The 27,771-nt window shown below is 44.0% G+C and overlaps 1 protein-coding gene across 1 annotated transcript; it reads left to right on the forward strand.

Moving 5' to 3' along the window:
* Positions 1-329: 329 nt before the first annotated feature.
* On the forward strand, positions 330-27,771 carry AZIN1 (antizyme inhibitor 1). Its single transcript, XM_084260270.1, has 12 exons — positions 330-394; positions 6,060-6,197; positions 15,305-15,502; positions 17,487-17,660; positions 17,929-18,101; positions 21,581-21,715; positions 23,370-23,451; positions 24,442-24,516; positions 25,635-25,800; positions 26,390-26,508; positions 26,670-26,884; positions 27,490-27,771. Exons 3-12 carry the CDS (start codon positions 15,401-15,403, stop codon positions 27,599-27,601), a joined length of 1,353 nt encoding a protein of 450 aa, XP_084116396.1. The 5' UTR covers positions 330-394; positions 6,060-6,197; positions 15,305-15,400; the 3' UTR covers positions 27,602-27,771.

Consider the following 27,771-nt stretch of genomic DNA (forward strand, 5'->3'; position numbering starts at 1 on the left):
GCCCCGCGGTGCGGTGACGCGTGGCGCCGGGTCCCCGCCCGCCCGCCCGCCCGCCATATAAAAGCGCTGCCGGCGGCAGCGCCTTCTTCTTGCCCCGCCGCTCGCCTCGCTGTCCGGTGGCTGCGCTCCCGCCTTCGCCCCCAACTGCCGCAGCCCCGCGCCCTCAGCCCGCTCCGTCCCGGCTCTGCTCTGTGTTTCTCTCTCTCTCTTTGCCTGTGCTCTCTCGTCCCAGCGCTGCGCTGCGCTTCCCCCGCCGGTCGCCCCCGCAGCCTATGGCCCTGGAAGGCGCCGCTGCCGCCGCCTGTATTTCTGCTGTAGGTTCCCACATCCCTCTTTAAAAATTCCGCCTAAAAAGAGAAGACGATTTACCAAATCTTTCGGGCCGTTATCTCACGTGAGTACCGGTGCCGGCGCCCCCGGCTTCCCTGCCGGGCCGGGGCTCCCGCCGTGGGGGAGGCGGAGGGAGGGAGCGAGGGAGGGAGGCGGTGACGCCCACCCTAAGCCCTGGAGCGGGCCGGGGCGTCCCTTGACACCGGCGGCGGGAGGGAGCGAAAGGAGCTCTCCCCTCCCTGGGGCGCGGGGAGGGACAGGCTCTTCTTCCCCCCCCGGTGCAAGGAGGGGACGGGACAGCGGCGGCCGCGACACCTGGGGAAGGCGGAGGGGCGACTGGCAGGCAGCACTGACGCTGTGGTGGTGGTGGTGGCGGCGGGCGGGGAGGGGGATGGGGCCGGTTCCTCCCGCTGCCCTTTCTCTGCTCGCCCGGCGGCGTGGGGCGAGACCGGCTGCCACCGGCGGCGGCAGATGGAGAGCGGCGGGATGAGTCAGAGCCGAAGCTCCCTCTGTCCACGGCCCGCAGCGAGGCGCCGGGCGATGCGGGGCCGCTGCCCGAGGGGTGGGCGAGCGGGTGCCCGGGCCCCCAGCACCCCGGAGGGCGGCGGTAGCGGCGGGCGGAGGGGGTCAGCGGCCACGGAGCTAACATGGCGGACAGCTCTGAGTGTGAGAGGCGGCGAGGCGGGAAGGGGAGGCTGGGGGCCAAGACGAGGGCTGCACTAGGGCCGCCATTCCCCCCTTCTGTCCCAACCCGCAGGGCGAAGGAGGGCGGTGGGGCCGCCAGCTCCGCGGGGAGTGGGAGCGGGGGCTCGGCGGCCGCCCTAACATGGCGGATTCCTGCGGAGGGGGGCTGTGCGGTGTCTTTCCCCTCAGCAGCTGGGGCAGTGCCCCGCGGCGGGAGACCCGTTCCCTCCGGGCGTTGCTACCTCTGGCTGTGCGTCCCTTCTAGGGGAGAGGGCGAAGGGTAATCTCGCTTGGACCCCTGGAGGAGAGGGGGTTCCCGGACCCCGGCGTGCTGTCCTCTCGCCCGGTGGAAGCTGCTCGGGCTTTGGAGCACCGACTCCCGTGCAGTCTCGGAGGTCCCTTCCCCTCGGGTGCAGCCGCACGCAGGAAGCCCCTCAGGCCCGGGGGGAGCAGCTGTGAGGCCGCTCTGACTGGCGAGGGGCAGAGAGGTTGGAGAAGTGCTGATAGCAGGACCGCAGCGTCTCTGCTCGTCTGCTTCTCAGAGGCCATGTTGTGTATCTGTAACCGTGGCTATCCATCCGGGCTCCTGCTGTCACGCTCCTCTCCCCCTCTCACCTGAGCGATGCTGGTGGGTGCCTTCGTGGGGTCTCACCCTTGCAGTGTGGTGGACTGGGGACGTGCCAAGGAGCGAGGCAGCAGCGCAAGCTGTCAGGGCACTGCACAAGTTGTGAGGGCATTGCACAAGCAATGCTTTCTGGGACAAGTGTGGGGATGACGGGGCAAATTGCCTTCACACAGAGGAGCTGGGGTTCCTGCAGGGTATGGAAAGTGGAGCCCTTCCCTCCTGTTCAGCAGTTGTTTCCCTTTTCCATGCTGGTTGTCTCAAGGACACATTTTCCCCCTCCCCTTGGTCAGTCTGTTAGTGTAGCAGTAGCAGATTTTGTGGCACCAGTCCTTCTCGAAACCTCTTGATTGAGCTTCAACTTCCATGGCTTGGCTGCCTCCACTGGTATGTGTGGTCTGGTTGGCCACTGCTGTACCGGTGGCTTTCAGAAAGTACACAGAAGAGGATCCAGTCACTGCTTAGCTGCCTGCAGATTGTGTGTTTGTGTGCACACACTTGCTGTGCTACTGTCCCTGGTTTGGTGAGAGGTCAGCAGAGATGTCTGTTACTGGTTATAGTGGTAAGAGGTCAACAGAGGTGCCTGCACACACTCATAGAGGAGTGGAAAGTAAGGTGTAGGATCGGGGGTTTATGTGTATGTAAGGGGAAGGTGCAGACACAGGAACATATGGGGCAGCTGGTGTGACTGAGGAGGATGCTGTTATGGGTCATGACTAGACAGTGCTGCTGGTCTAATAGTCAGCAGTCTGTGCTTATTCAGAGCCCAAGGTATGTGTGTTTGTGCTGGGGGTGGGGTGGGGGGTGTGTATGACCCAGTTGTGGTGACAAGGGAAGAAAATGAGTTAAAATCTTCTTTTGAGCCTTTCTGAAGTGCATCCACAGCAGTGTAAAATCCTGCACAGCCAACACGTGTGAGCAAGCAGGGGAAGCACCATGTTTCAGACCTTTGCAGCGGTCTCTGATGACCAAGCAGGGTTTAATTGTGTAGTCCCAGTTGAATTTAGTTGCCCTGAATGAAAGCACCGTTGTGTACCCAATATTAGCAGGTTAGACCTGCCTACCCTTCCTGCCAGACGTGGCTGGGTCTCCTGAGTGATGGTGGGTTGGGAGTGGGGAGTGCTGCCCCACTTCTGCCTTCGCCCTGGCTGCTAGATTTTTGGCTCTGAGGATAGTGCACTTGCCCACTATTCTTCCTTGTATAAATGTGGGAGGCTGTGATGCTGGGGGGGAGGTGGGGGTTGTGAATAATGGTGATGGTAGGAGGGGTTTGTTCCAGTCTGGACTGGTCCAGTCTAGTTCTTTCCTTCCTGTCACCGTGTGAACAATGCTGCTGCCGCCGTGGCTGATGCTTGCGACACGGCAGCCCCCTCCCCGTGTGCTTCAGGCTGTGGTGAGCTCCCTTCTCCGCCTGCTCTGCCTGCCCTAGCCTGAGCCCCCGCAGCCGGCCAGCCTGCTGCCGCCTTCTGTCCCTCCTGCTGGGCCTTCAGCTCTGGGGGAGGGTTGGGAAACCGCAGGAAAAGAGGGGTCTCGACAAGACTTGGGGAGGGCGGTGTTTGGCGGCGAACAGCAGTGTGAATGTTTCTGCTATGGGGACAGTTTTACTGGAGGCAAGTGGCAGGCTTGGTGCCTTTCAGTGCTGCAGCCTGCCCCAGGCAAGCAGCTTGTGCCTCTTGCCGCTCCCTGTGCTGGAAGGCTGGTGCAGGTGTGTGTTCACAGCAGCGTTGGGCTGTAAGGTCTGGAAATTATTCCATCTCTCCAATTAAAGAAGAGACAGAGTGCTCTGGAAGGGAATTAAGACTGTCCCTTCCTGAAAGGGAGGCTTAATTGTGTAATGGGCTAATTTGAGTATAATGGCAAACTTCAGTTCAAAATGCTGTTGATGTAGTGCAGGACCAAGAGTGTGGTTGACAGGAGAATTTGAGAGACCTGCACTCCCTTCAAGGACCTGCTCTCTCCCCCTGGGGACTGCCTTGCCAAACACCCTGGCCCTGATCTGGAAAAGGCCTATTGTAACATTGGTGGCATTTGTGGACCAGACTAACTTTGGTGCCTCCAAGTCTGTCAGTTGGTGTAAATATGTGAGGTCGTTGTGTTGCTGGATTTTTAGGGTTTGCTTCATGGCTATTTTAGCAAGGTGGTTAAAGGGTCTCCTCAGAAATGGTGAGATGCAGTGATCGCTTTTTTCAAGGAAAAATGAGTCTGTGCCTGGATCTGTGTTTGACGTGAGGAGCTGAGGGACCGGTGAGCTGGGAAGGGGCTGGCCCTGACTGGCCTGCTGGCATTCCCACTGCTTGCTGTAGGGATGCAGTTGTACTGGCAACAGTGCGCTGTGGATGACTAGGGGTTATTTTGTTCCTCAGGTGAGTGCTACTGTTTCAATATACAGAATTGTTGGGTAAGCTGCAGTCTAACTTGAGGCACCTGCTACTAGAGTGTACTAACAGATGATACCTAAATAAATGTACACAGATGCTACTGGAGTATTAAAAAGCAAAGCTGCCTTGTTGACTATTGCTGCAATTCTGAGCTTGCAGCTTAGCAAAGAGTGCTTTTATGCCTACCCTTAAACAATGAATGCTTCATTGTGGCTGATCACATGTGCTATCTTTCTGAAGCTGGGTTTGTCTGTATGGGTTATGGACTTCCAATACGCTTCTGCTGAAAATGTTAGTTCTGCTCTGCAGTGGTGCAACAAACTAACTCTGTGCTGGTTAAAGCAGAGTAAAATTACTATGATTTGAAAGGCTTGTAGTACAGTTGTCTGAATCTTCTGTACTTAAACATTCTGAAGGGTAGTTAGAGCTCAGGGCAGCTTAGAGTTGACTGTTGCTACAGAGTAGATCAGTTTTCAATCAAGCTCTACAGGAACTTTCACTACACACTTCCTTCTCGGGGTGTGTGGCAATGTTTATTGTAATGGTACTGCAGGTGATGTGTCTGAAGCATGGCTCTCTAAGTTTTGCACTAAAGGCCATGCACTCCCCTTAGAAGCTCCTGTTTTTAATGAATTATTTTGCTGGGAAGGTAATTTCAGTTCATAATCACTGAAAAGTTTGTGTGAATTCTTGAGTAAAATCAGAACAATGCTAACAAGTAGTGGAGAGACTAGTTAATTTTACAAAATCAAAGTGTTACCAGCCTGTGAGACTTGTGTGCATGCTCTGAGGACTAGATGTAGCTGAGTTCTTATTGTGGTGGAAGAAAGATGAGATTAAATATACTGCATTCCTATTAACCTGGCAGAATTCCTTAACTTAATTTTGAAACACTGAGGTTTATTATTAATATAATATGCCAATTTATATGATAAAGCTGATGAGACTGCTCTGGAGTTACTGTGAAACAGTTACCTCAAGTTGCACTTGCTCTGTTTGTCATTCAGTACTTTATAGAGTATACTAGTTTAGTTTTCTAATAACAAGAATAAGTGGAAGAATACACTTTGGTATTTTGCTTAACTGTAGTGCGGTTGCGGAGATGCTCATTTGGGTTAAGTGATTCCCAGGAGCCAGGCTTCTGTAGTCAGCACTTGTAGTTTTGTTTAAATAATGAGACCAGCAAAGATTTATTTTTACAATAGGTTGGTTCATGCCACTTTTTGTGCCATAGACAACAGTCAATTTATAGAAACCTTGTTGTGTGTTGGGTTTACACATGACCAATTCTGTAATTCCATGGAAATGTTGTGTTCCTTTGAGAAGGAGTAACTTCTCAGCAGGGCTGGTTAATGTTTCCTTGAGTGCTCTTGATGTTCGTTGTACTGATGTGTGATTGTTCCACCTCAGTTTGAGTAAGCTAGCCTTGTACTTTAAAATGCTGCTTTGGTGTTGTAATAGCCTTTAAGGGCCAGCTGAAACATTTCCTCATTCCTGAAAGCAAGCATAAGTTTCTTTTTACTGTCTTGCTCATCCCTGTCTGTATGGTGTTCAGTTTCACTATATAAAGCACTATTTTTCACCCACATGCTGTGTTCATTCACAGCAGAGGAAGAACATAGCAAGGGAGTTTTAAAATAGAAGGGAAGTGGGGAGGGGAAGCGTCACAGTGGTTGCAGGGTTAAAAACACTTCTGGGAAGGGTAGTCCGGTATTAAGGCATACTACCCTAAAGCAGAGTCATGTAGAGCTCTTTGCTTTTGGTTTTGAACATCTTATTTAGGACTATGAAAGATAAGTACAAACAAGCAATTACCATGTGCCTAGTTCATGTGTTGTAGCAGTTCATGTATCTGACTTGATCTGGCTCGGAGTTTATGTCATTCTTGAAAACTGGGTGTTCTGTGTGATTACAAACTTTCCTAGTGGGGTATTGCATGCATCCTTCAAAGCACTGTGGAACAGGCACTCGTTACATGGGTTTGGATAAAGCTTTTATTTTGTTCAGGCTATGAAATTAATTTTTTAATGTGTTTTCTCCCACAGGGCAAAATCTCTGATCAAGTTTACAACTATCCAGAAGGCTTAGGAGAAGTGCTTTATAGAGAGCAGTTCGACTTCAACGCTGAGCCACCTTGGGAACCTAGCTGATGATAGTAGGGTTCCATCTCCTAACTTGTCCATGTAAGTCTCTTTTCCTTCTATCTTCCTCTGTATGCAGGAGGATAAGCACGTCCAAAAATACGGTGTGTTGGCTTTTGATAAGCAAGAGGTGTCTTCATGTAGACTAACAAAACTTGAAAATAGTGATGGGCTTATGTGGGGCTTCCATTCAAGGGAGGACTACAACTTTTATTCACTTAATACTTTTCTCAACCATTATCAGATAAACTTTACAAAGCTTGCTCACACATGTTTAATAGAGTTACTTTTCTGAATTAGGGCTGTCGGCTGTAGAAATACTAAAATAAAGTGCTGTAACTTCAGTCTGAGTGGTAATTCTGAAGTCATGAATTGGCACTGTATGGCTTTTGATATCAAATCATGATTTGCTGAGTAATGTGTGATTTTTAAAATTTTTGTAGGGTGTTTTATACTGAAATAGTTAAAACTTGCTATTGTAAACAGTTACTAATGCTGATCATGAAGGGTGTGCCTTCCCAAATGCCTGTCTCCATTATTTGCTAATTACTATCCACTTCCACAAATAGTTGTAGCTGAGCTACAGTAGAATGTGGAATTCTGTTTTGGATGGAAATTGTATACTAATTACTGATGCCTTTTAAGCTTAAGAGGCAAATAGTTACTTGAAAAACAAACCCCATGATAACTGGAAACAAATGAATGTGCATAGCCGATCTTAAGGAGCACAGAAAACTCTGGAATGCGTGTGGTTATCCTATTGTTTTATGTTAACAAAACAGGTTTATGTGGTTTTAACAATAACCTTAAATGCATTGGTAATATCTGAGTTAAGCTGATTTATACAGTATTACTTTTTTTCCTGTCTAGCTAAAGGCATTTCTGTTTGGCTTAGTGCCTATAAATTATATAATGCTTCTTAATGTAAAACTTGAGAATGTTTAAGTGCATCTAACCAAGCCAGGTACTTCTTAAAGACCGCAAAGAGTCCCAGTGCCTGTTGTGTTGGTGTGTCTCCTAATAAGGTACTTCCCGCAGCATTTTCAGATCTGTGAAGGGAAGCACAGGGAGCTTGGTTGATCATCACAGAATTGTAGGGGTTGGAAGGGACCTCAAGAGATCATCAGGTCCAACCCCCCTGCCAGAGCAGCTCCCTAGCACATATCACTCAGGCGTCCAGACAGGTCTTGAATATCTCCAGAGAAGGAGACTCCTCCACCTCCCTGGGCAGCCTGTCCCAGGGCTCTGTCACCCTCACTGTGAAAAAGTTCTTCTGCATGTTGGTGCGGAACTTCCTGTGCTCCAACTTGCAGCCATTGCCCCTTGTCCTGTCTCCACAGACCACTGAACAGGGGCTGGCTGATTCCCCCTGCATTCCCTGCTTAAGATAATTATAAACTTTAATTAGGTCCCCCCTTAGTCTTCTCTTCTCAAGGCTGAAGAGTCCCAGCTTACTCAGCCTGTCCTCATAGGGGAGATGTTCCAGGCCCCTAATCGTCTTCGTGGCCCTTCTTTGGATTCTCTCCAGGAGATCCCTGTCCTTTTTATACCAGGGAGCCCAGAACTGGACACAACACTCCAGGTGGGGCCTGACCAGGGCAGAGTAGAAGGGGAGGATCATCTCCTTTGACCTGCTGGCCACACTCCTCCTGATACACCCCAGGATCCCATTGGCTCTCTTAGCCACCAGGGCACACTGCTGGCTCAGGACCTCTGACTTTACCTCTGGATGTTATGTTCTTTTTGTTTTGTTTGAAACTTACTGAAGTAACCTGTACATCTGGGTTGGTGTGGGTAACTGCTCTATTCAAGTGTATCCAGCTAACCATGAAACTGTTACTGTTACTTTGTATCTGTCACACCACTCTTCTAGGCAAAACATCAGCAAAAACGGTTTCACTTGCTCAGTTTGAGTTCCTGGTTGCTCTTGTATGTGGGTAGAACTCTTGCATGAGATTTTGCACTTCTAACATTTTGCATTTCAACAGGAAAAAAATAGTAAAAAGGTAGGAAAGGCAGAGTTGTTAGGAGGAAGGACTGAATAAAGTATAAAATCTTAAGTTACTACAGATGCATCTTAATGTCTAAAATTTATCTGGAGTAAACTTGGCTTTGAATCAAGTTTTTGAGAAGGCTGTTACATTGAGTTTATTCTTTCTCTGACTGATAGACTGATGTGGTGTGGCAAATAGTGCAAGGTATAGCTTGCCCTAGAATGGGATTGCCACTGGATCTGCTGTGTTTGTAGCCAACCATTCAGATAAATTGTTTATTTTGAGCTTGGATCTATTATGTGTTCAATAATAATATGCCCTGCACAAATATAAGTAGTTAGTATTGAATGTAGTGGTGATGTAGGTAACAGTAGTCTGCAAGTGTTTGCCAGTAACTCTGTACATGTTTTGGTGTGCTTGAAGCATGAGTAATAGCTTCAAATGCTGCTAAAATGCAAGTTAGCCAGATAATTGGTAGTTTGAGTCCTGTTCAACTTGTAAAGTGATTTAATGGGAAAAAGGTCAATTGAGCTTTTAAATATAATTACTGTGTTCCAGTGGAACTCAAATAAAAATCTTGTGTCTGAAGGTGCACTTACATTGCCATTAAACTTACTTCCTTTTTGTAATTTTCTCCCTCCCACTTTTGTCCTTGTATTACACTGAAGAATTTGGGATTTAGTTCTGTCTTGCTCTTCAAGCTCTGACTTCCTGAACACTCTGGCAACTGTGGTCTGAAATCATGTTCCTTTGAAAATCTGTTCTATTTATTGCCCCATCTGGCTGATGGGAATGGTGAGAATTAGGGATGGAAATTTGATCTGTCTATGCCAAATGGAAGCAGTGGCTAGCAGGACTGGCTGTCCTTTAAAGCCTTGTCTCTCTCTAGATGGGACTGGTTGGTGATAAGGCCACAGAAGGATTGGGAGTTGGGAGGGCTGGTGGGTAGTGAGGAGGCCAGATACTAATATTGGCTAACTAAGAAGATAGGGAAGTAGCTGCTCGTGCTGTCATGGAAGAGAAGTGCTGGTATGGTACCATAGAAGTATACATGCACTTACATTTTTATAAGCTTTGCTAGTTTATTGGCATCGAATAATGGATTCAAATGTCAAGAAACCAGAAGTTGATTCTTGAAAGCCTCTACCCCCTTGCTTACTTCAGCAGAGATGTTTCCTTAACTGTGTGGAATGCCCCTGAGAGAGTGGTGGGATGCAACTAACCTAAGCTGTCTGGGTACTCTGCTATGATTCTTGCTGGATTTCTAGAATCTTGGGATGGTTTGGGTTGGGGGGACCTTAAAGATCATCTAGTTCCAACCCCTTTCTGTGTCTGAGAGGTAACTTTTGGTAATGCACAATGTCCACTGCCATTGTAAACAGACACCTGCTTCAGCACTTCCAAGGGCTGACAGGTTGCTGCATTCCACTAATGGAGTGATATGGATTTAAGGTGAAAGGGCACCTTGGAATAATTTTAAGGTACTCATTAAACATGGGCATTTCCCATGCTGAAAACAGGACTGGTGTTTCTGTTCTTCTAGTACCCCTGTTCTGTACTTTGTCATTTTGTCACTAACATCAGTAACCTTTTTGATTGCTTTACCCTGAAGAACCAGTACTGTAAGGAGAAAGAGATGAATGTGCTTTACTTCTAACAATTACACTGATTCAAAAATTATGATGTCATATACTTATTTTGGTTAGTAAGACATGTAGTTGAAAGCCGTTATTTGGAGCCTGTTTGGTTTGCAGAGACTTTGCTCTTTGCTCAGTGAGTCTTTAACAGGAGAACCAAACCTCAAGGTGTGGTTGTTTCTTTAGGCCAAATAATATGTAGTTCTGACAATGTAGAGAAATAACAATGTGTTGTGCTTTCATATGACCAGCATGTGTTTTATTTAGTCATTTTTTTAGAGCTTTTAAATTTTCTTCTATTCCAGATGTCTGCATTAGTTGCAGTGTTTAAATATGTAAAACTTTATCTTTAAGGTTCTTTGGGAATTCATTGTGTTAAACACTAAAGAGCCTGAGGATGTAACTTGCTTCAAAGAAAGCAATTGCATGCTTGTGTAGCAGTCTCATACCACTTGACAGCTTTTGTTTGCCCTAAAATACATGTCCTGGAGCACTGTGCAGACTAACATTTCAGGTGGTAAAATGGGTGGTGTTACCATACTGTGTCTGTCAAATTATGACTTGCGGCAAGTCAGCACTTCCAGTGAGCACTGAACTCTGCACTGTGATTTCACAGACATGAAAGCAGTCTTAAACCATCCTCTTGATTTCCTTCTAATGTATTCATTTTCTTTCATGAATTTTACCATGAGTTCTCTTTCCCTCTCAGAATGGGAGCCAGTCTGAACAGAGTAAGGCTATAGCACAATCCCAACTTGTACTGCAAGTATTAACCCCTGAAAGAAACATGTCAAGTATACACTGTTTGGTGGTGGTACTGTAGCAGTGCCAGTAGGAATTTCAGTTTTGCCTTCATAAAATATTCTTCCTGCCTTCTCAACAAGACTGAACAGAGGTAATTGCTTCAGAGCAGGAGAAATTGGAGAGGACTGGGCTGTGACCCCGAGGATAGAAGTTGGTAGGCTAATGTTAGGTTTTTACTTGATGAATTTTGCTAAACGAGTAAGCTGAGATGTCACAGCCACACTTAAAAAGCAGTTGCTGTTTAGTAGTCTGGGAGAGGCTATACTAGATTTGCTGCAAACTATTGTTTCTGTAGTAGTATGGATTACTTTCCATTCATGCCTCTTGAGTGTAAGATGTTGTTGGATACATGAACTGAGAGGACTGTTTTAGGAAGTGAACTTCATCAATGCTAATTTCCCAGAGTTCTTTCTGGTTTTGTTTGAGGAGTTGGTGCTAAAAAGGCCTTCTCCCCCCCCATGCGTTACTTAAATCAATTCTCCCCCTCCACACAGGTTCTCCCCAAAAGTGAAAGGGCAATTTTTGGACAGCAGTGTTGGTCTGTACCATCTGTCTGAAAGCTGCAGACACCACAGTCATTAAATACAAAAAAAGCTTTGAGTACTACAAAATTAGTTTAAACCTACTGCCAGAACTCAGATGAACACCAAGACTCCAAGAAAAAATTAAGCTGTTTACATTGAGCTGCTTCATTTGGAATACCAGGCACAAGCAATTAGCCTACAGGATGGGTTGCGAGTTAAAAAAAATCTGTTCATGGTTCCTTGGGGTGCACTGAGACTTCCTAGCCAGGGGTGCAGGGCTGTGCATTTGTTCCATGGAAGGGACTGCTGACCATCTGTGTGCTTCAGAGTGTAGGAAGTGGCGTGTAGTAAAAACCCAACCAAAAAACCCTCCCCCCCCCCTTTTAAATCTACCTAAGTAGTACTCTTGTATGTACAGTAAATCCTTAAAATGCTTTAGCTTTGCCTTCAGGCTTTCTAACAGGTTTGTACAATATGTCAGGCAATTGTGAGCTTATGATCAGAAACACAGAATTTGTCCAACTTAAATAAACAGAAAGCTCAGATCTGAGGCTTCTGCCAGCCCAGCCACTTCTCCCACCTGCAGGTATGCAGTGTGTTCTGGTTGGATGTGAGCAGGAAGGGGGAGAGAGGAACCTGGGATCACTGAAGCTCATTCTGTAGGGAGTTCCTGTGTCAATGCTGCTGCTGAATTTTGTTGGAACTTTCTCTTAAATCATAGGGCAGATCAGATGTGTCCTAAAAGGTATTACAGATTTTGATGCAGCACAGAATTTACTTGAAGTCAGAAAACTTTCCTTTAATACTCCTCTTTCCTTTAATACCCCTCTGTCATAGAAGGAATAAGACTTGTGGCTTTTGTGTGGTTAACAGATCTGCTACATTTGAATAATCTGCTGAAAAGGGAAGTCACTTGGCTTTTGTATGTGTTCACCAAGGTTGGTTTGCTTATTCTCATCTCTGCGTGCCCTTTCTCTTGCAAGAAAACAAGAAAAGAGTTGTTATAGAAGAAGTTTAATGTCTTTATTGCACAATCAGCAAGCTTGAGAGAATGTATGAAGTACTTTAAAACAGCTAAACAGGAGATTATGTAAATTATAGCATGAAGAAATTATGCTAGAAGAATTAAATTCTGCTCTGTTACCTTTTGTCGTCTTTTGATCTTCATGTTTTGAACACTCCAGAACTATATCAAATTTTCAGTAAAATGCTGATGCCAGCCTTTCTTTACAGAAAAAAAAAACAACAAAACCCACCCCTTTTGGAAGTCATGGATATTTTATGGATGTGAATGTGTTGAGGACTTTGTGCTAATTAGCTAGCCAATCAAGGATGTTGTTCAGAGGGTTATTGTAGTTACAGAAATATGACTGGTATTCAAAGTGACTTCACAAGCTTGTCCTTTTTTCTTGTCTAGTGTATTTTTAAAGACACTTTAGCTGTTAGTCACTCCTCAGTTTACATTTGTGAATGACTTCAAGACATTTTTCCTCATTATAGTGTCTATGACCTAATCATTGTTTTTATAACTAATTTACTTAAAACCATCTATCAGTGTGATAATTACCTTGCTTTTTCATGATTGTTTTGGATCTTAAGGATTCACTTACATGTACAGTGAATCCTATGCTTATGAGACAAGCGTGTTCTTGACAGAATCACAGAACAGGGGTTGGAAGGGAGCTCTGGAGATCATCTAGTTGAACTCCCTGTCAGAGCAGGATCACCTAGAGCAGGTTACACTGGACAGTGTCCAGGTGGGTTTTGAATGTCTCCAGAGATGGAGACTCCACAACCTCTCTGTGCAGCCTGTTCCAGTGCTCTGCAACCCACACAGTGAAGAAGTTCCTCCTCATGTTTAGGTGGAACTTCCTATATTCAAGCTTATGCTCATTGCCTATTGTCCTGGCATTAGGCACCACTGAAAAAAAGACTGTTCCCATCTTCCTGACACCCACCCCTCAAGTATTTAAAATTAAGCATTGGTAAGATTCTCCCCCTCAGTATTGTCTTCTCTGGGCTAAAAAGGCCCACGTCCCTCAGCCTCTCTTCACAAGAGATGTTCAGTTCCCTAATCATCCTCGTAGCCCTTTTTTGTACCCTCTGTCCTCTTGTAGCCCCCTGTCCTTGAAGCAGGGAGCCCAGAACTGCACACAGTATTCCAGATGAGGCCTCGCCAGCACAGAGTAGAGGGGAAAATAACCTCCCTTGACCTCCTGGCCACACTCTCCTTGACACACCCCAGGATGCCATTGGCTTTCTTGGCCATGGGTGCATGCTGCTGGCTCATGGATAACCTGTTGTCCACCATGACTCCCAGGTCTTTCTCTACAGAGCTGCTTCCCAGCAGCTCAGTCCCTAACCTGTACTGGTGCTTGGGGTTATTCCTCTCTAGGTGCAGGACCTTGTACTTGCCTGTGTTGAATTTCATAATATTGCTCTCTGCCCAGCTCTCCAGCCTGTCCAGTCTTGCTGGATGGCAGCACAGCCTCCTGATGTGTCAGCCACCCCTCCCAGTTTCCTCATCCACAAGCTGAGGGTGCAATCTATCCCATCAAGTGGTTGATTGAACATTGCTGGACCCAGGACTGACCCCTGAGGAGCACCACTTGTTACAGACCTCCAACTAGACTTTGCCACTGACAGCAACCCTCTGGGCTCGGTCTTTCAGCCAGTTTTCAATCCACCCCACTGTCCATCTAGCCCATGTTTCTTGAGCTTGCCTAATTCAGCTTCTGAGTACAACTGAAAATTCTTGGTGCCACTGAGTTACGGTCACCTGGCAGTTAATGCTTCTCTCAGGAAACATAGGTAGCATGCGTGAGGTATGCAGAAAGCATATGAAACTCCACGGGCTCTTCTCCCCCTTATCTGGTATGATGACAGGCAGGAGCAAGTGCTACCTAGTATTACCTTGAGCAAAAGTACCTTTGTTATTATTAACAGTGTTAACTAAACTTAACTTGCTAATTGTGGAAATTTTTTACTGTTAGGGAGTGGGGGAAGAAACATGAGACAGAGTTAATGCTGTGTCATTGTGATCATTTGAAGCCAGAGTCACCTTAGTTTTGAGACTTAGTGAAGCATGTTTTACTTTGAGCTGTAATGTTTCTGGTTTCTATCAAGGCTTTTAATCAGACAAATATTTTTTTATTTTAAAGCCAAGTACAGGTGGCTTGAGAAAGGAACCATCACTTTTTTATAAATACTACACAACTTCTATTGAGAGATTAAAGATGTTTTAGATCTTCATGTAGAGAAGGAAACTAGTTAGCTGGCTGCTTTTGATCAGTCTTGTGTTAGTCATAAAAATGACAATTGGAACAAAAGTGTGGTCAGGCAGTTGCTATGATCTCAAACTGCTTTTATACAAGACCTACAACTCCAGTGAAATATAAACTACAGCCTTAATTGATGAATACAGCAATCTCAGGAAGGTATGTAATCAGCTGTTGGTTGCTTCCTGCTGTCTACTGAGTTTTACTGGACTAATTCATATTCTAAAACTGTGTGTTGAACAATATTTTCTGTCTTTGGGCTTTGTTGCTTCAGGTTGTCTTTTGGAAAACACTCCCTATAAACAATAGCGAATTTGCAATGAGGGTTTGAGAATAAACAAGATGCTTATTTGCATCTTGCAGCAAGGCTGTAACTGTTGCATTCTTTTAATGCCAGTTCCACTTACTGAATTTAATTTTCATTTTAAATACTTCTAGGTAGTAGCTTCTTTCTGTTAACCTCTATTGAAGTGAAGATTAATCACTGTAGGTAATCCTGTGAACAGAACAAAAGACATGCCTGGTAAATAAAAGGTGTGAAGGCAAAGATGCTGTGTTGACGAATAGCAGAGCTGAGGTGATGGTATGAGTATGCTATGCTTGGGGCACTTTGATAGCCTGCACAAGCTCAATGCAGGTCAGTGTGCACACAGCCTGGGATTCCTCAAGAATAGCCTTGCATCAGTGGCTGCTCAGCTGTCTTTCGGGTAGTATCCGATTTAAGGCACATGGCTCACTTTGTTGTTGTCTTCAGTAGAGCTGCTCTATCCTTATCCCTGCCACATAGGGGGGGAAGGTAGTTAAAAGATCTGATTGGGAAGCTGGTGTTACTGTACACCAGCTGTAGGAAGCACTAAGCAGTGGCACAGTGTGTGTCTTAACTCTTCCCATGGGTTTGTGTTCTTTGTGCAGTTTGTTGCATAATTTAAGGACCCGGATATAAGGCTTGGAAGCCCATCCCTTGTGTTTCTTGGTTTATGACTGTCGGCTTTGTGGAATACGGCTGAGATGAAAGGATTTCTTGAGGATGCAAATTACTCCATTGGCCTGTTGGATGAAGGAGCAACTCTTGCAGATGTTATTGACAACTGTATTTATGAACATACTCATGTAAGTTTCTTACGTTTTCCAGATATTTTGGCTTAGTTCTCTTGTTTTAAAACTAGGTCGAGGTATTTAGAATTGATGAACTGACAGCAACAAAGGATCAGTTGGCTAAAACTCACTTTAGAAAGTAGTTTCCTGCTTGTGTTCTGTCACTTCCTGCAAATGATTGCTTCACTGTTTGCTTCAGGCTGAATTCTGTTGGGGAAATCTGGGCAACAATCGTTACCTCCCAGGCTGTGGCTAGCAGGAAAGCAGACTTGCTGGTGTAAATGAATATAGGTTCCTATATTAAGAGATTTTAATATCAATGGAATTAGAAACTTTTTTGCTCTTTCCCAAAAAATATACTTGAGCTTTTAGACAAATATGTATTCTGAGCCAGTTTAAAGTCATGTTTTGAATTTCTGTGGTTGATCATGACTGCGTGGTTATACATCTTCCCATTATCCTTCTCTCTGTGGGGAACTCAGATACAAGCACACTGTAAGATGCTGCCTGTTTTCTTTCAAGAAAATAAACTGGTCTAAAGGCTTCTAAGTTTTTCCAATCTACTGGAAAGAAACAAATAAATCTGTGTATGCAATAATAGCTTTATTGAGTAAGACTACATTCACTTCATAGGAAGCAGGAAGATGGTGTCACCTTATTTTATAGACAAGATCACAGAAAGAAAGAGCTTGTTTATTTTTAAAAAGTTTAATTAAGCAAATACTGTATCCTTAATATGCCATCCCTACAAGTTGTTCACTTTTCCCTTGATTTAGCAGAACTCGTTCAAATGCAAGTCTTCAGCTATAGTACAGCAAATAGCCAAATCCCATGGCCTTCTGAACTCAGGTGTAGGATTCCCAAATCCTGATTCCTAATATTCTTTTTCTGTCTAGCAAATAAATAGGTAAACTACTGGCAACATGTCATGTCTCCAACCACTGGCTGGCTCACAGAGGATAGCTGCCTCCTGCTGCTTTCATTTACTCCTTTAGCTCAAGGGGTAGAGGCCTGTGCCATGGATCTAAAGCTCCAGATCCCATTCCTGCTGGTGACCCATACAGGGGGTCAGTATGCTTCCACCCGATGGAATTTCTATTTGTGTTTTTTAAACAAAAATAAAGACATTGTTTACAATAAGCCACAACATAGTTTTATATCTGCAAAAGTCAAGTGCTAGAATTAACTGTTGATGTACAGTTTTGATTCAGACCCATCATAGATTTTTTTTTGTGATGGTATTTAACTGATATACAGTAGGCCATTTGTTTACTGGAGGTTTTCTGAGTGCAGGTTATCAACAGATACAGAATGATCTGTTTGGATTTCAATCCACTGTATCCACATCATGACTTGAAGTAACAGATGCACAAGAGAGACTTAACAGTTTCCAGAAAAATCTGTGCATTTTCTTAAAGATTATGTACTTGACTCTGCAACCTTAACACACCGAGTTTAGTTATTAAAAATCTGTCTGAACTTTGTGCTTCACAAGATGTGGAGAACAGTCTCAAACGTGACTTCCTGAATTAAAATACTATCAAACAAATTTTCAATAAAATGAGCTGTTAGCTAGATGTTAAAATACTGGTAGTACAAGATTTTTATTGCTTATATAAGAAGCTATAAATTATGTTGAGACTGTGGAAGCTTTCATCCCAGTGGATATTCTTCCTCCAAAAATTCTGGAAATACAAAGTTGGAAGAGGTTTTTAACCTATTCTGTATTTTTAGATAAAATCAGCATTTGGCATTAAAGTAGTGGTTTTTTGCTCAGGAATCTGAGTACTGTCTAAATAGCATTCATAATATCTCTGAAGTGGTAGGTATTCCCTTTTAGTTAAAAAAACCGACCTAGCTGGCAGTAAAAAGCATTGTTCAAGGTTGAGCTTAAAATAGGGTGGAAAAAAAATTACATAAAACTTTCATGGGTGGTTTATGTTTTGATAGCAAACCAAAAATTTCAGACACTTTATTTTCCTATTCTTCCTCTTTTTAGACTGGAAAAAGAGCATTTTATGTTGGCGATCTCGGAAAGCTTGTAAAGAAGAACATACAATGGCAGAATGTGATGGCACCAGTAAAACCATTTTATCCTGTAAGATGCAATTCTACTCCAGGTGTACTGGAAATCTTGGGATCCCTTGGTGTTGGATTTGCATGTTCCAGTAAAGTAAGTTTTTTTTCATGAGTATGTGTGTGCCTTGTTTCTTATATCTGCTGGTTTTATAATCAGCTTTTTCGTATCTAGTGCCATGATTATAAATGTCATCTCCTGTGTAACTGGCTGTTGAAAATCTGTACTTCTACCCTAGAAGCAGTGGAAAGCTTTCTCTTTATGCATTTGACTATTTAGTCTAGTACAGGAGCCCATCTAATAAAAACTCAGTAAAGACTGTGTGCTGGACTCTGTCAAATTCGAGTGTGCTCCTGTTTTTCAGTCTGAAATGGCATTGGTGCAAGACCTGGGAATCTCTCCTGATAACATTATCTACACAAACCCTTGCAAGCAAGCTTCTCAGATCAAGTATGCAGCAAAGGCTGGGATCAACATCATGATTTGTGACAGTGAGCTCGAGCTGAAGAAAATTGCACGTAACCATCCAAACGCGAAGTAAGTGTCAACATTCTGGTTGTGCTTTTCATGTGGGGAGACTTAATTTTGTCTGTGTTCTGAGTTGTTGGAGTTGCAAGTAAGGTACATGGCTTCTTTTATGCAGTTCACTTGTATCTATTTTCTCTCCTGTCTCCTTTGAAGGTAGCTTTTTTCAACTTTTCCCCTACTGGGTCTCAGCTTCCTATAATGATAGTAATGCCCTTGTTTTGGGCAAAGTCTTGCACTTTGATTTCATAGGGCAATCTTCATGTAAAGGTTTCAGTGACTAAGGTTCAGAAATCTGGCACCTCATCTACAAGTACATGTTCCTCCTGCTCTGTGACTTCACAGGGTTCTGTTTGGATATTAGTAGCTTCAGCTGAAGCCAAGGCTGAGGCTTTCAGCAAATGAGGTCATCAAATGTGCATCAGGTCCCATCTAGGGTTCCATATGCTCTGCAGGTCTGTTAAATGCATGTACAGGTATTTCCCCTCTACTAAAACAGAGATGTGACTCCAGCTCTGTCTCGGGTCACTGCAGTGTTGTCCCAGATACTTTCATAGAGAAGTGATCAAACCTGAGTCCTGGTGGCTAAATAATTTTATTGCTGCCAGTGTATTCTAGTCTTTTTTGGACCAATAGGTGCTCATGTCATTACAGGTCATGTCCATTATACCAATACTTTGGCTGTGGGCTGTATCTTTAAGAAATCTGGAGTCAAAGCCCAAGTGAATGCTGCAGCACTCTGCAGTGGTACAGCTTCCCTCAAATGTCTCAGACAAGATTCCTGTCACTGCTGACAAAGCCCTTGGTCCTTGCCAGTCGTTACTGAAGTGCCATGTCCGTAGCTGTTGAACTGGGAAGATGATCACTTTTAGCATTGGGCACTTTGCACTGGTTATTATTTTTTGGTTTTTTCCTACCTTGAGAGTTAATATTGCTGTCACTAGTGATTATATTTTGTCTTCATGGAAGCATATCAGGGCTCTCCATACTGGAGAGTGCTTCCTGTGCAAGAGAATGTTATCTGTGATAAATAATTTTGCATCTAAAATGTTGGCCTTGACGTACTCTGTGTTTGAAAGCCTTAACAATGCTAAAGATATCTCTGGCATTAGTGTTTTACCAGTGTGAAACACTGGTATCTGTAGTGCTTTGTTAGTTTTTTACATTGTTAGGACTCAAGGAAATAAGTCAGTCTCCTTTATAAGATGTTGTCTATCACAACATCCCCAGCAAGTGAAGTTAAGGTGCACGTTTTTTTGAGCCAGAGAAATTGTAAAGCAGGGAGATGGAATAATGGAGTTCTGTGAGATAAAGAAACAATCCAAACCCCTGACTTCCTTCCAAGGATCCCATAGTCTAATATTTGAAAAAGTTCCTGTTCATCAAAGTCAAGAAACTCACTTTTTCCAGAAGAACTGCAGCTTGCTAGTTAGATTTTCTAGGAACCTGATGTGTCTCACCTACTAGGGAGAGATTTAATTGCTTGGTTTCTTAGAATTTTTTATTCAGGTCATTAAAACTGATGCTGAAGTGACAACTGAGTTTTCTTCTTTCTCTTCCTTGGCATAGTTTAAAAAAATCAAAGCCTTTATATAGCCTTTAAATTCTTTAAACTTGTGGTTGTAATAGCTAGGTTGACCATTGGTAGATGAAGCTAATTATGCTTTGGGTGAAGAAATTCTGCTTAGAAAATTGCAATTCCCACTTCCCAAAAGTTCTTGTAACTTTCTGCACTGAACTCAGTAATGGGTAGGGGTCTTTTTTTTATAATTGATGTTTCTGCCTTTGGAACTATTAGTAACTCAAATGACTGAAAACTCTTTTAAGGAAGAGGAGGAATGTAAAAGAAGTGCTTAGGCTTTCATTTCTACCTTTGGATTCATCTAGACAAAGTTGAACTGCTAAGATGGTGGTGCCTAAAGACCCTCCAGCAGAGGCATGGCTGTTAGAAGTATCAATGCTTCCAGAAAACAGAAACACAAACCCCCAACCATAGACATGCCAGCCTTGAGCCCTGCTCTAACTGGCTAAAACACAGGAAGAAGAACCCTGCTTGATTTCTAGAAATCAGGATTACCCTTTTTCAGTGGTTTACTCTGTAAAGTCTTTTTATTCACTTACAATGTTGCCATAATGATTATCAATACAATTTAGCATGGGGTGTCTTTAAGAAATAGTTTTGTCAAATCTCAGTATGAGGTTACAAACCACAGTGCTCTGGCTTTGAAACTTTTAGATGTTTTAGAGTAACTTCTGACACTTTACATTCAATCCAGCACTCTCTCCCAAAGCTTTACAAAACAGCGTTGACTACAGATTTCTTGAGCAGAATTGTCTGTGCTGGTAGAGAAGCAGGATATGAGAGGCCAGTCACAGTTTCTCAAGATGAAGTAGTATAAAACTATAAAGGATTGCTGGGCAACCTGTTTGAGAACTTCAGATTTATTTTCCTCTTTACAGAAGCCATTTTAAACACATTATAGGACATTTAGGAAGGACTTAGAGTTGTCAAGGTAGCTGCTGAGTCAACATACATTATTTTCTGGTGGGTAGGCTAGGTTTTGCTTGTTGCATGTCTTAAAGAACTGTTTCACTTTGGGTACAGAGCTTCTGCCACTTGTTTATGCTCTCCATCCTGGTGAACTGTACTGTGCTCTGTCCAGTCTGTGTATGTCATGACACTACTTGAGCAGCTAATTAATTGATGTTCACTGGGGAGGGAAGGAAACTGGTGACTTAGTGGACGGCAGTTTGAATTTGTGAGTATGTGTGGGGATGCCTCTAGAGGTGGTGATGTGAATATGCCTTTGCCTCAAGTCTTAATTTTAATGTAAAAAAAATATCCACACTGCACTGGAGTCTGTCAAACCTGCCCAGAGGGAGGAAGCTGACTCACAGTGTAAGACTGCAAGAGATGGTACTTGCTGCCTCCCTGCTCCACAGGTGCCCTGGAAGAAGGGGCAGGGAATGAACCGACACCCCTATCCCCAGTCCATGTGCTCAGCCAGGAGGGGAGGTAGAAGGAGGTGGCCAGGGTGTGCCTTCAGTGTGTCAGCCTGGTGTCCTCCACAGGCTGAGTTTAACCCAAGTCAGATATGTCTAGCTGAAGGGGAATCTCCACACTCTCCTCTTGACTAGAAAGGAGGATGGAGATGGGAAAAAGCTTACTGAAGTTTTAAAGTATACTTCCTCATCAAACCGTTGTTAGAAGGTAACATTCTCTTCTATTACAGCACTCAACAGACTCTTGCTGCTACAAAAGAGTCTTAGTTGCTGCATTTCCAAATCCCTTGTCCTTGTTGGCTCCATGTTTTAGCCCCTAATTGCTAGTTTTTTCTCTGTACAGGATTGTTTTTATTAGGTTCACTTGACTCGTCCATCGATGGAGCTGGAGTACTGACAACATAATCAACACACTTCTGACAGTCTTCAGGCTTCACATGTGCTGATGATGTAAACCAACTGCCCAAATCATCTTCCCCTTCTCTTAGGCTCTTACTGCACATTGCCACAGAAGACATTACTGCTGATGAGGAGGTGAATATGAAGTTTGGCACCACTCTGAAGAACTGTAGGCACCTCATGGAATGTGCTAAGGAGTTGGGAGTCCAAATAGTTGGTGTCAAGTGAGTAATTGTATTGTTCTCTGGCTGAGCAGGTGTTTGTATGGTGTACAAAGGAATTGCATGCACCCCCAGCACTATTTTACAGGTTTAAGGAAAAAAAGGAAAACAAACAAAACATAGCAAGAAAACACAACAAACCAACCCACACAAACAACTCTTGGATCACGAGCTTGCTAGCAAGTGAAGCATTAATATCCAAGCACAAATTGTTATGAAACAAAGTAACTATTACATACAGCAAAGCAATCTGAGTACCAGAAATCCTCCTGTCAGCACAAAGCCAAGTTCAGAAGTCCTCCCCTGTTTTCTTGTTGTACCCTTGAACTTCTGTAGTAACTTGACTTGTACTTTTTCAATAGTAAACAGTGTGATAGATAAGTGCTGGTGTAGCTTGGGATGGCTTGGACAGATTTTGAACAAGATGGAACATGGGATGGGATTTTATGACCAAAGACCAACGTATGACCTATCAAGACCAATTAGATGAGTGCTTGACTTACAGATAGCAGGAATGAATCTGTGTTCTGGGAACTTCCAAATGAGTATCACGTGTTCGTGAATGTTTTAAAGAAAGCAGCCAAAGAAGAGAGGGTTGGGTCATCAAGACAGTAAAAATAGTATTTCAAATGGAAGTCAGGTTTTGTGGATTCTGAATCACTTTTTTTTGCTATAAATCTGTTTGAACTTGATGTTAAATTAAAGCATGAACACAGTTCATTACAAATGTATCTCAAAATGTATGTCTCATATATGGTCTCATATATGTCTCAACAAAAACCACGTGGCTTTCTTGCATTTTCTTGAATTAAAATTTTAAAAATCCACATGCAGGTTCATTCAAGTAAGCTTAAAGGTGACCTTTGCCTCCAAATGACATTCCTTAAAGAAGTGAGCAGGCTTGGTGTAGAGAGCATTGTAGCTCAGAGGGGTGTGCATATGGTCCGTCCAGAACCATAGTAGTCTTTAGGAGACACATGGGGATGTTGGTGCTTGCTCTAGCACCTCAGTTACTGCCAGTCTCTTGGCACCACTTGAACTTCTTGGACAGAGGGGATTCAGGAGCTTGTGGGATGATGACTGTACTTATCAGTGCTCCTCTGCTGACCTGCTCCACTGGCCTGTGCAGCCTTGCTATGAAACTAGGACCTGGCTGGGAGTAAAGAGGCTTCAGAACAGGGTGGCAGTGGGGTGCACCTCTCCACCTTCTCCCAAGTGTTGGACACAGTAGGGAGCATGCACAGTAAAGCTCTAGCTTGGAGAAGAAAACTGGATGGCCCAGGAGAAAGGGTATACAGGTGAGGCAATGAAGAATAGGGTAAGGGAGGGGAGGTTCTGCATGTACTGCCTTGGTACAGTACCCACAGAGGAACAAATCTTAACCACTTTGATAGTGAAGACTGAAAGGTTCAGGAAATAAGTTATTTGTGAAAGATGAGAATATTGTGGGACAGGCACTCCTAGCATTGAGAGGCCTCAAGCACAAACCCAGTGGAATAGAAGACAACCATTTCTGAGCTTACTCCTTGCAGTTACTGTATCACCATGAGAGCTTGTTGAGGTGCTTGTTTCCATTGCTGTTCCAGGTGGTGATACAATGTGCTTGGCCTGAAAGCTGCACAGTCCAGTGTACTGACTGCACTCTTCTTTCTTTCAGGTTTCATGTTTCAAGCTCTTGCAAGGATCTGCAAACCTACATTCATGCCATTTCTGATGCTCGGTGTGTGTTTGACATGGCTGTAAGTAGCTTTATAAGCACATGCAGTTGCTGCAGTAGAGGATGCCCTCTAATCATACTAACAAGCCAGCTGCGTTTTGTAATAATAGTAATCGTGGGTGCAGGTTAATGAGTAGTGTCCCACTGGCTTGCAGTGGCCTTGAACAGTATTTTCAGATAAAATCAGTTTCCCACTTTGGGTAAAAGCTTTTTTGAAATTCAAATCCCTCCTGCAAATACACAGTAGAAACTTTAAGTGATATTAAGACGTTACATGTTTGTGTGCTGGTGTTTGTAGTGTTACAACCACAGACGTGGTGCATGTGATTTCTGAGGCTAAGCACCCTAAGAATACAGGCCTTGTGTTGGGAGCAATAGCCAAATTTGGATGGACAGGAATGGATCTGTTGGATGCTTCTTACATGTCCTGTGCATATTTTTCATATTGCAAAAATTTTAAAATCCCTTCTCTGAGCATCTTCTCTTCCCGTAAATGAGTTGAGGTGCCTCTCAGAAGAGGAGCAAGGCTGCAGGACTTCTCACTCTGGTTACTGCAGTTAGTGCGTCAGCTGTGACGTAACACATGTGGCAGCAGAACTAAGTCCTCGCTGATCTTTATGCAAGTGTGTTGTAGCACTCCTGTTGTGTAAGCACTATCCAAGAGGCTTGCATTATGAGTGCTTGTAAGTTCCTAAAACCACCTGTTGTCAGGCAGGACACTTGGCCCTGCTCAGCAAACACTGCACAGAACAAATGCTGTGGGGTGGGGGGGCGGTGGTTGGTGTTGCTGTGGGACTTGTACTTGGAAACTGTAACTGACATCCCAACGCTATTCCTGTTGGGTTTAATGGAGCTTTACTAACTCTTAGGATGCTGTTATTCCCTTGCTGGGTGTGCTCTGCTAAACAGGCTCACAAGTATAAGTACATAGAAAACAACCACAGCAAGGAGCAACAAAATGCTGTAGCAGTTACAGTTGTCCGTGTGCTTATGTTCTGCCTCTGCCTTTTAGGAAGAATTTGGCTTTAAGATGAACATGTTGGATATTGGTGGGGGCTTCACAGGTTCAGAACTTCAGCTGGAAGAGGTATGTGATGTGTTGGAAGTTGAAACTTAATTTAGATCTAGGAAGTTGAAGTGTTTAACCTTTGAATTGCAGCTAATCTGGATAGCTGAAGCCTATTCTAAATTCCATGTTAGGCTGTAATTTGTAAGACAAATAATTGGTGTTTATGTTCTTTACTGTGGGTCGTGTGCTCAGTCTTTGGAGGGAAACAATGGCTATTGCTCTTTGATCCTGTTCATATTGGGTAAATGCTGGCTTAAGCATGTCACAGATAAAATGACTACCCAAAACCACCTTAACAGTAGTACTTGAGTGGTTTTGGCAGGTGGCTATTGTTGTCCAGTTGGTTACTCTGTTGCATGGTTTGGGCCAGGATTGCTTTGTGTGCATGGGTCATAAATAGTGTTGCTACTGTATGGAAGTTTCTGGTACTTTGCTTTAGAACTGAAGACTTAAAGGCTCTGCTTTTATCTTTGCTTTGCCTACCTTTAAATAAAGCTATAAATACTGATTTGGCCTAAGTGGAATCTTTAGCATGCATTAAACCCATAGGATAACCTGTACATGCTGTTACACTGTCTTAAAGGTGAACTCCTTGAATATGGGGCGGCGAAAGGGATTCAGGGAAAAGCTACTAACTGCAATTGGGGCTTTTCTTTCTCAGTTCTGTTACTTGTCCACAACACTTGCTAGTCTTCAAATGTCTGGCTTTAGCTATGAGCACTAAACAAAGAATTCATTCAATTTCTAGTACTACAGCGTTCAGAACTGATCACAGGAAGGGACCTCCCTTGTTCTTTTGGGTTCGTGCATAATTTTACAGTATGTTCTGTGCTGGACAAACTTGAAATGGCTTTTGCAGTCTGAGCGAACTACAGCTTGGACTCTGGTGGGAGGAGGGACCATGTAGCACTTGGGCTTGTGGTGATCAATCTTCCATCTTTAGCAGAATGGCCTATTTTCCTTTAACTCTTCTGTAAATTTTGGGCCTCTGGTAAGGGTATCTGTCAGACAGTAGAAGAGCAGAGTAAGCGTTTTGTGTGCTTGCTAGAACTGTTGCTGACTGAAAGCGTGTGTGTATCTAATAGGCATGTAAGCTGAGCTTTAATTGGTCTGAAACTCTGACTTTAATTTCCTAGGTTAATCATGTCATCAGGCCACTGCTGGATGTCTATTTTCCTAAGGAATCTGGTGTTAATGTGATTGCAGAGCCCGGATGTTACTATGTTTCGTCTGCTTTTACACTAGCAGTTAACATCATTGCAAAGAAGACCGTTGAGTATGATAAACTTCTTCCTTCTGGAGGTAGGGGTCGTATTTATCTTCTGCCTGTTGCTGATTGTAGAACAGTTTGGGTTGAAGGGACCTTAAAGATCCCCAGGACAGATACCTGCCTGCTCTGTCAGGACAGACTAGTTTGCTTCAGTGTATGTTTAATACATCCCCTTACGTCACGGTCTCACCTGCCTTTGGGGTTCTGACCGTGTTTGCTGCGTCTCTCTCCCTGTCTCACTTCTGTGGCGCTTGGCGCTTCCTGACGAGGTTTGACTTGTCAGTGGTCAGACCTGGACTGGGCACTTCACAGAAGGGGCACTGGAAGGTTCTCTGTTAGAAGAACTATCCTAGAGCGAGCTGCTTCTCTGCTGAAGTAGAACTTGGATTTATATTCTTAACAGTGATTGTTAGAGAAAAGTATTAAATTTACCAAGCCTCACACCTAATACTACAACTGAATTTATAATCTGGTCTCACACAGATTACTCTGCTCATAATTCTCCTATTCCAGTATATATGGAACCCCCTTGTCAGGAGAAAGCAGTTGACTTAAGTTAGATTGCAAAAGGACTACTTATGACAACAAATGCCTGAGAGACAACTTCTTTTTCACTTCCAGTGGAGCAAACCAGGAATGATGATGAACCAGTATTTACATATTACATAAATGATGGTGTTTATGGTTCTTTTGCAAGTAAATTGTCTGAGAAACTGAATACTATCCCAGAGGTTCACAAGGTGAGTTCTGTGTTCTTCAGAGATAGCCCTTATTATCCTTATATTTTTAGTATATATTTCCCACTTTGTGTGTGTATCTTATTTATAAAATTGTCTTTATGTATATCTGAAGGTTTTCTTGAATAAGCTAAAGCCTAATTACCTGGGTCATTTCCATATAGAAATACAAGGAAGATGAGCCTCTGTTTGCAAGCAGCCTTTGGGGTCCATCCTGTGATGAGCTTGATCAAATTGTGGAAAACTGTCGTCTTCCCGAGCTGAGCGTTGGAGATTGGCTGATCTTTGATAACATGGGTGCTGGGACCCTGGGGGAACAGTCTACCTTTAACGACTATCAGAGGCCGCTGATTTACTACATGATGTCTTTCAGTGACTGGTAAGGAAATTCTCTTGCCAGTGGCAGGATTGGTTTTGCTTCCTTCAAGAAGCCAGATAATTAATTACACTTGGCCAGTAGTGGAGGATGGAACTGAGCACAAGTCTGCCCTTGTAGTTTGGTGGTTTCCCTTTTACTGGTCTGACTTGGCCAAGGCTAAACTGAGGGCTGTGATAAAGTGCCTCCTTTGCTCTGGGGTTTTAAAGGCAAGCAAAATATGCAGTGTGGCCTGGGTTTGGTGATGGTTGCTGCTGAGTTAGGGCTTTTAGTGCTTGGCATCAGCTGTTGAGATTTCCTAATACCAGTAATTGCAACTTGTGTATGACACTGGCACTGCTGCAGGCAGGAAGGGCAGCAACGCTGTTGTGGTGGTGGTGGGAGCTGGGTAACCTGTCCCAGTACTGTGGTAGCCAGGGCCCCATGCTTCTGCCAGTGGAGTCACAGCCTCTCTGTCTGCCAAGTGCTTGTGTCACTGATGCCTTCTGCTGAGACCGGGGCCAGCCTCACCAGGGCAACAGCCCTCAGTGCTATATTGGAGGCTGGCTTCTGATGTGAAGTTGTATGTGAAATGGCTTTACCACAACTCTCATCCTTCTTTGCTGCAGGGATGAGATGCAAGATGCTGGAATTGCTTCAGACACATTGATGAAGAACTTCTTCTTTGTGCCTTCTTGCATTCAGCTGAGCCCAGAAGACCGCTTTTCCACTGCAGCTTAAAACAGGCATTAACGCTTCATTTAGACCTGCAGTTGCAAGTCTGTAGTTTGTCTGGTCAACATTCCAGTGTGGAAGAAATGGAACAATCTTGAAATTCAATTCATTCTCTTCAAAACTTGAAAAAGTAGTAATAGCTAATGGGGACCAGGCAAAACAAGCTACAGCTACAA

The sequence above is a fragment of the Gallinula chloropus genome (assembly GCF_964237585.1).
Source record: "Gallinula chloropus genome assembly, chromosome: 2".
NCBI lineage: Eukaryota > Metazoa > Chordata > Aves > Gruiformes > Rallidae > Gallinula > Gallinula chloropus.

What these genes read in the sequence shown, in the direction of transcription:
- AZIN1 (XM_084260270.1), top strand. Translation starts at nt 15,401, where the DNA reads ATGAAAGGATTTCTTGAGGATGCAAATTACTCCATTGGCCTGTTGGAT. An exon ending in GATTTGCATGTTCCAGTAAA is followed by an intron (nt 17,661 to 17,928) that starts GTAAGTTTTTTT and finishes CCTGTTTTTCAG; the next exon opens with TCTGAAATGGCATTGGTGCA. An exon ending in ATGATGTCTTTCAGTGACTG is followed by an intron (nt 26,885 to 27,489) that starts GTAAGGAAATTC and finishes TCTTTGCTGCAG; the next exon opens with GGATGAGATGCAAGATGCTG.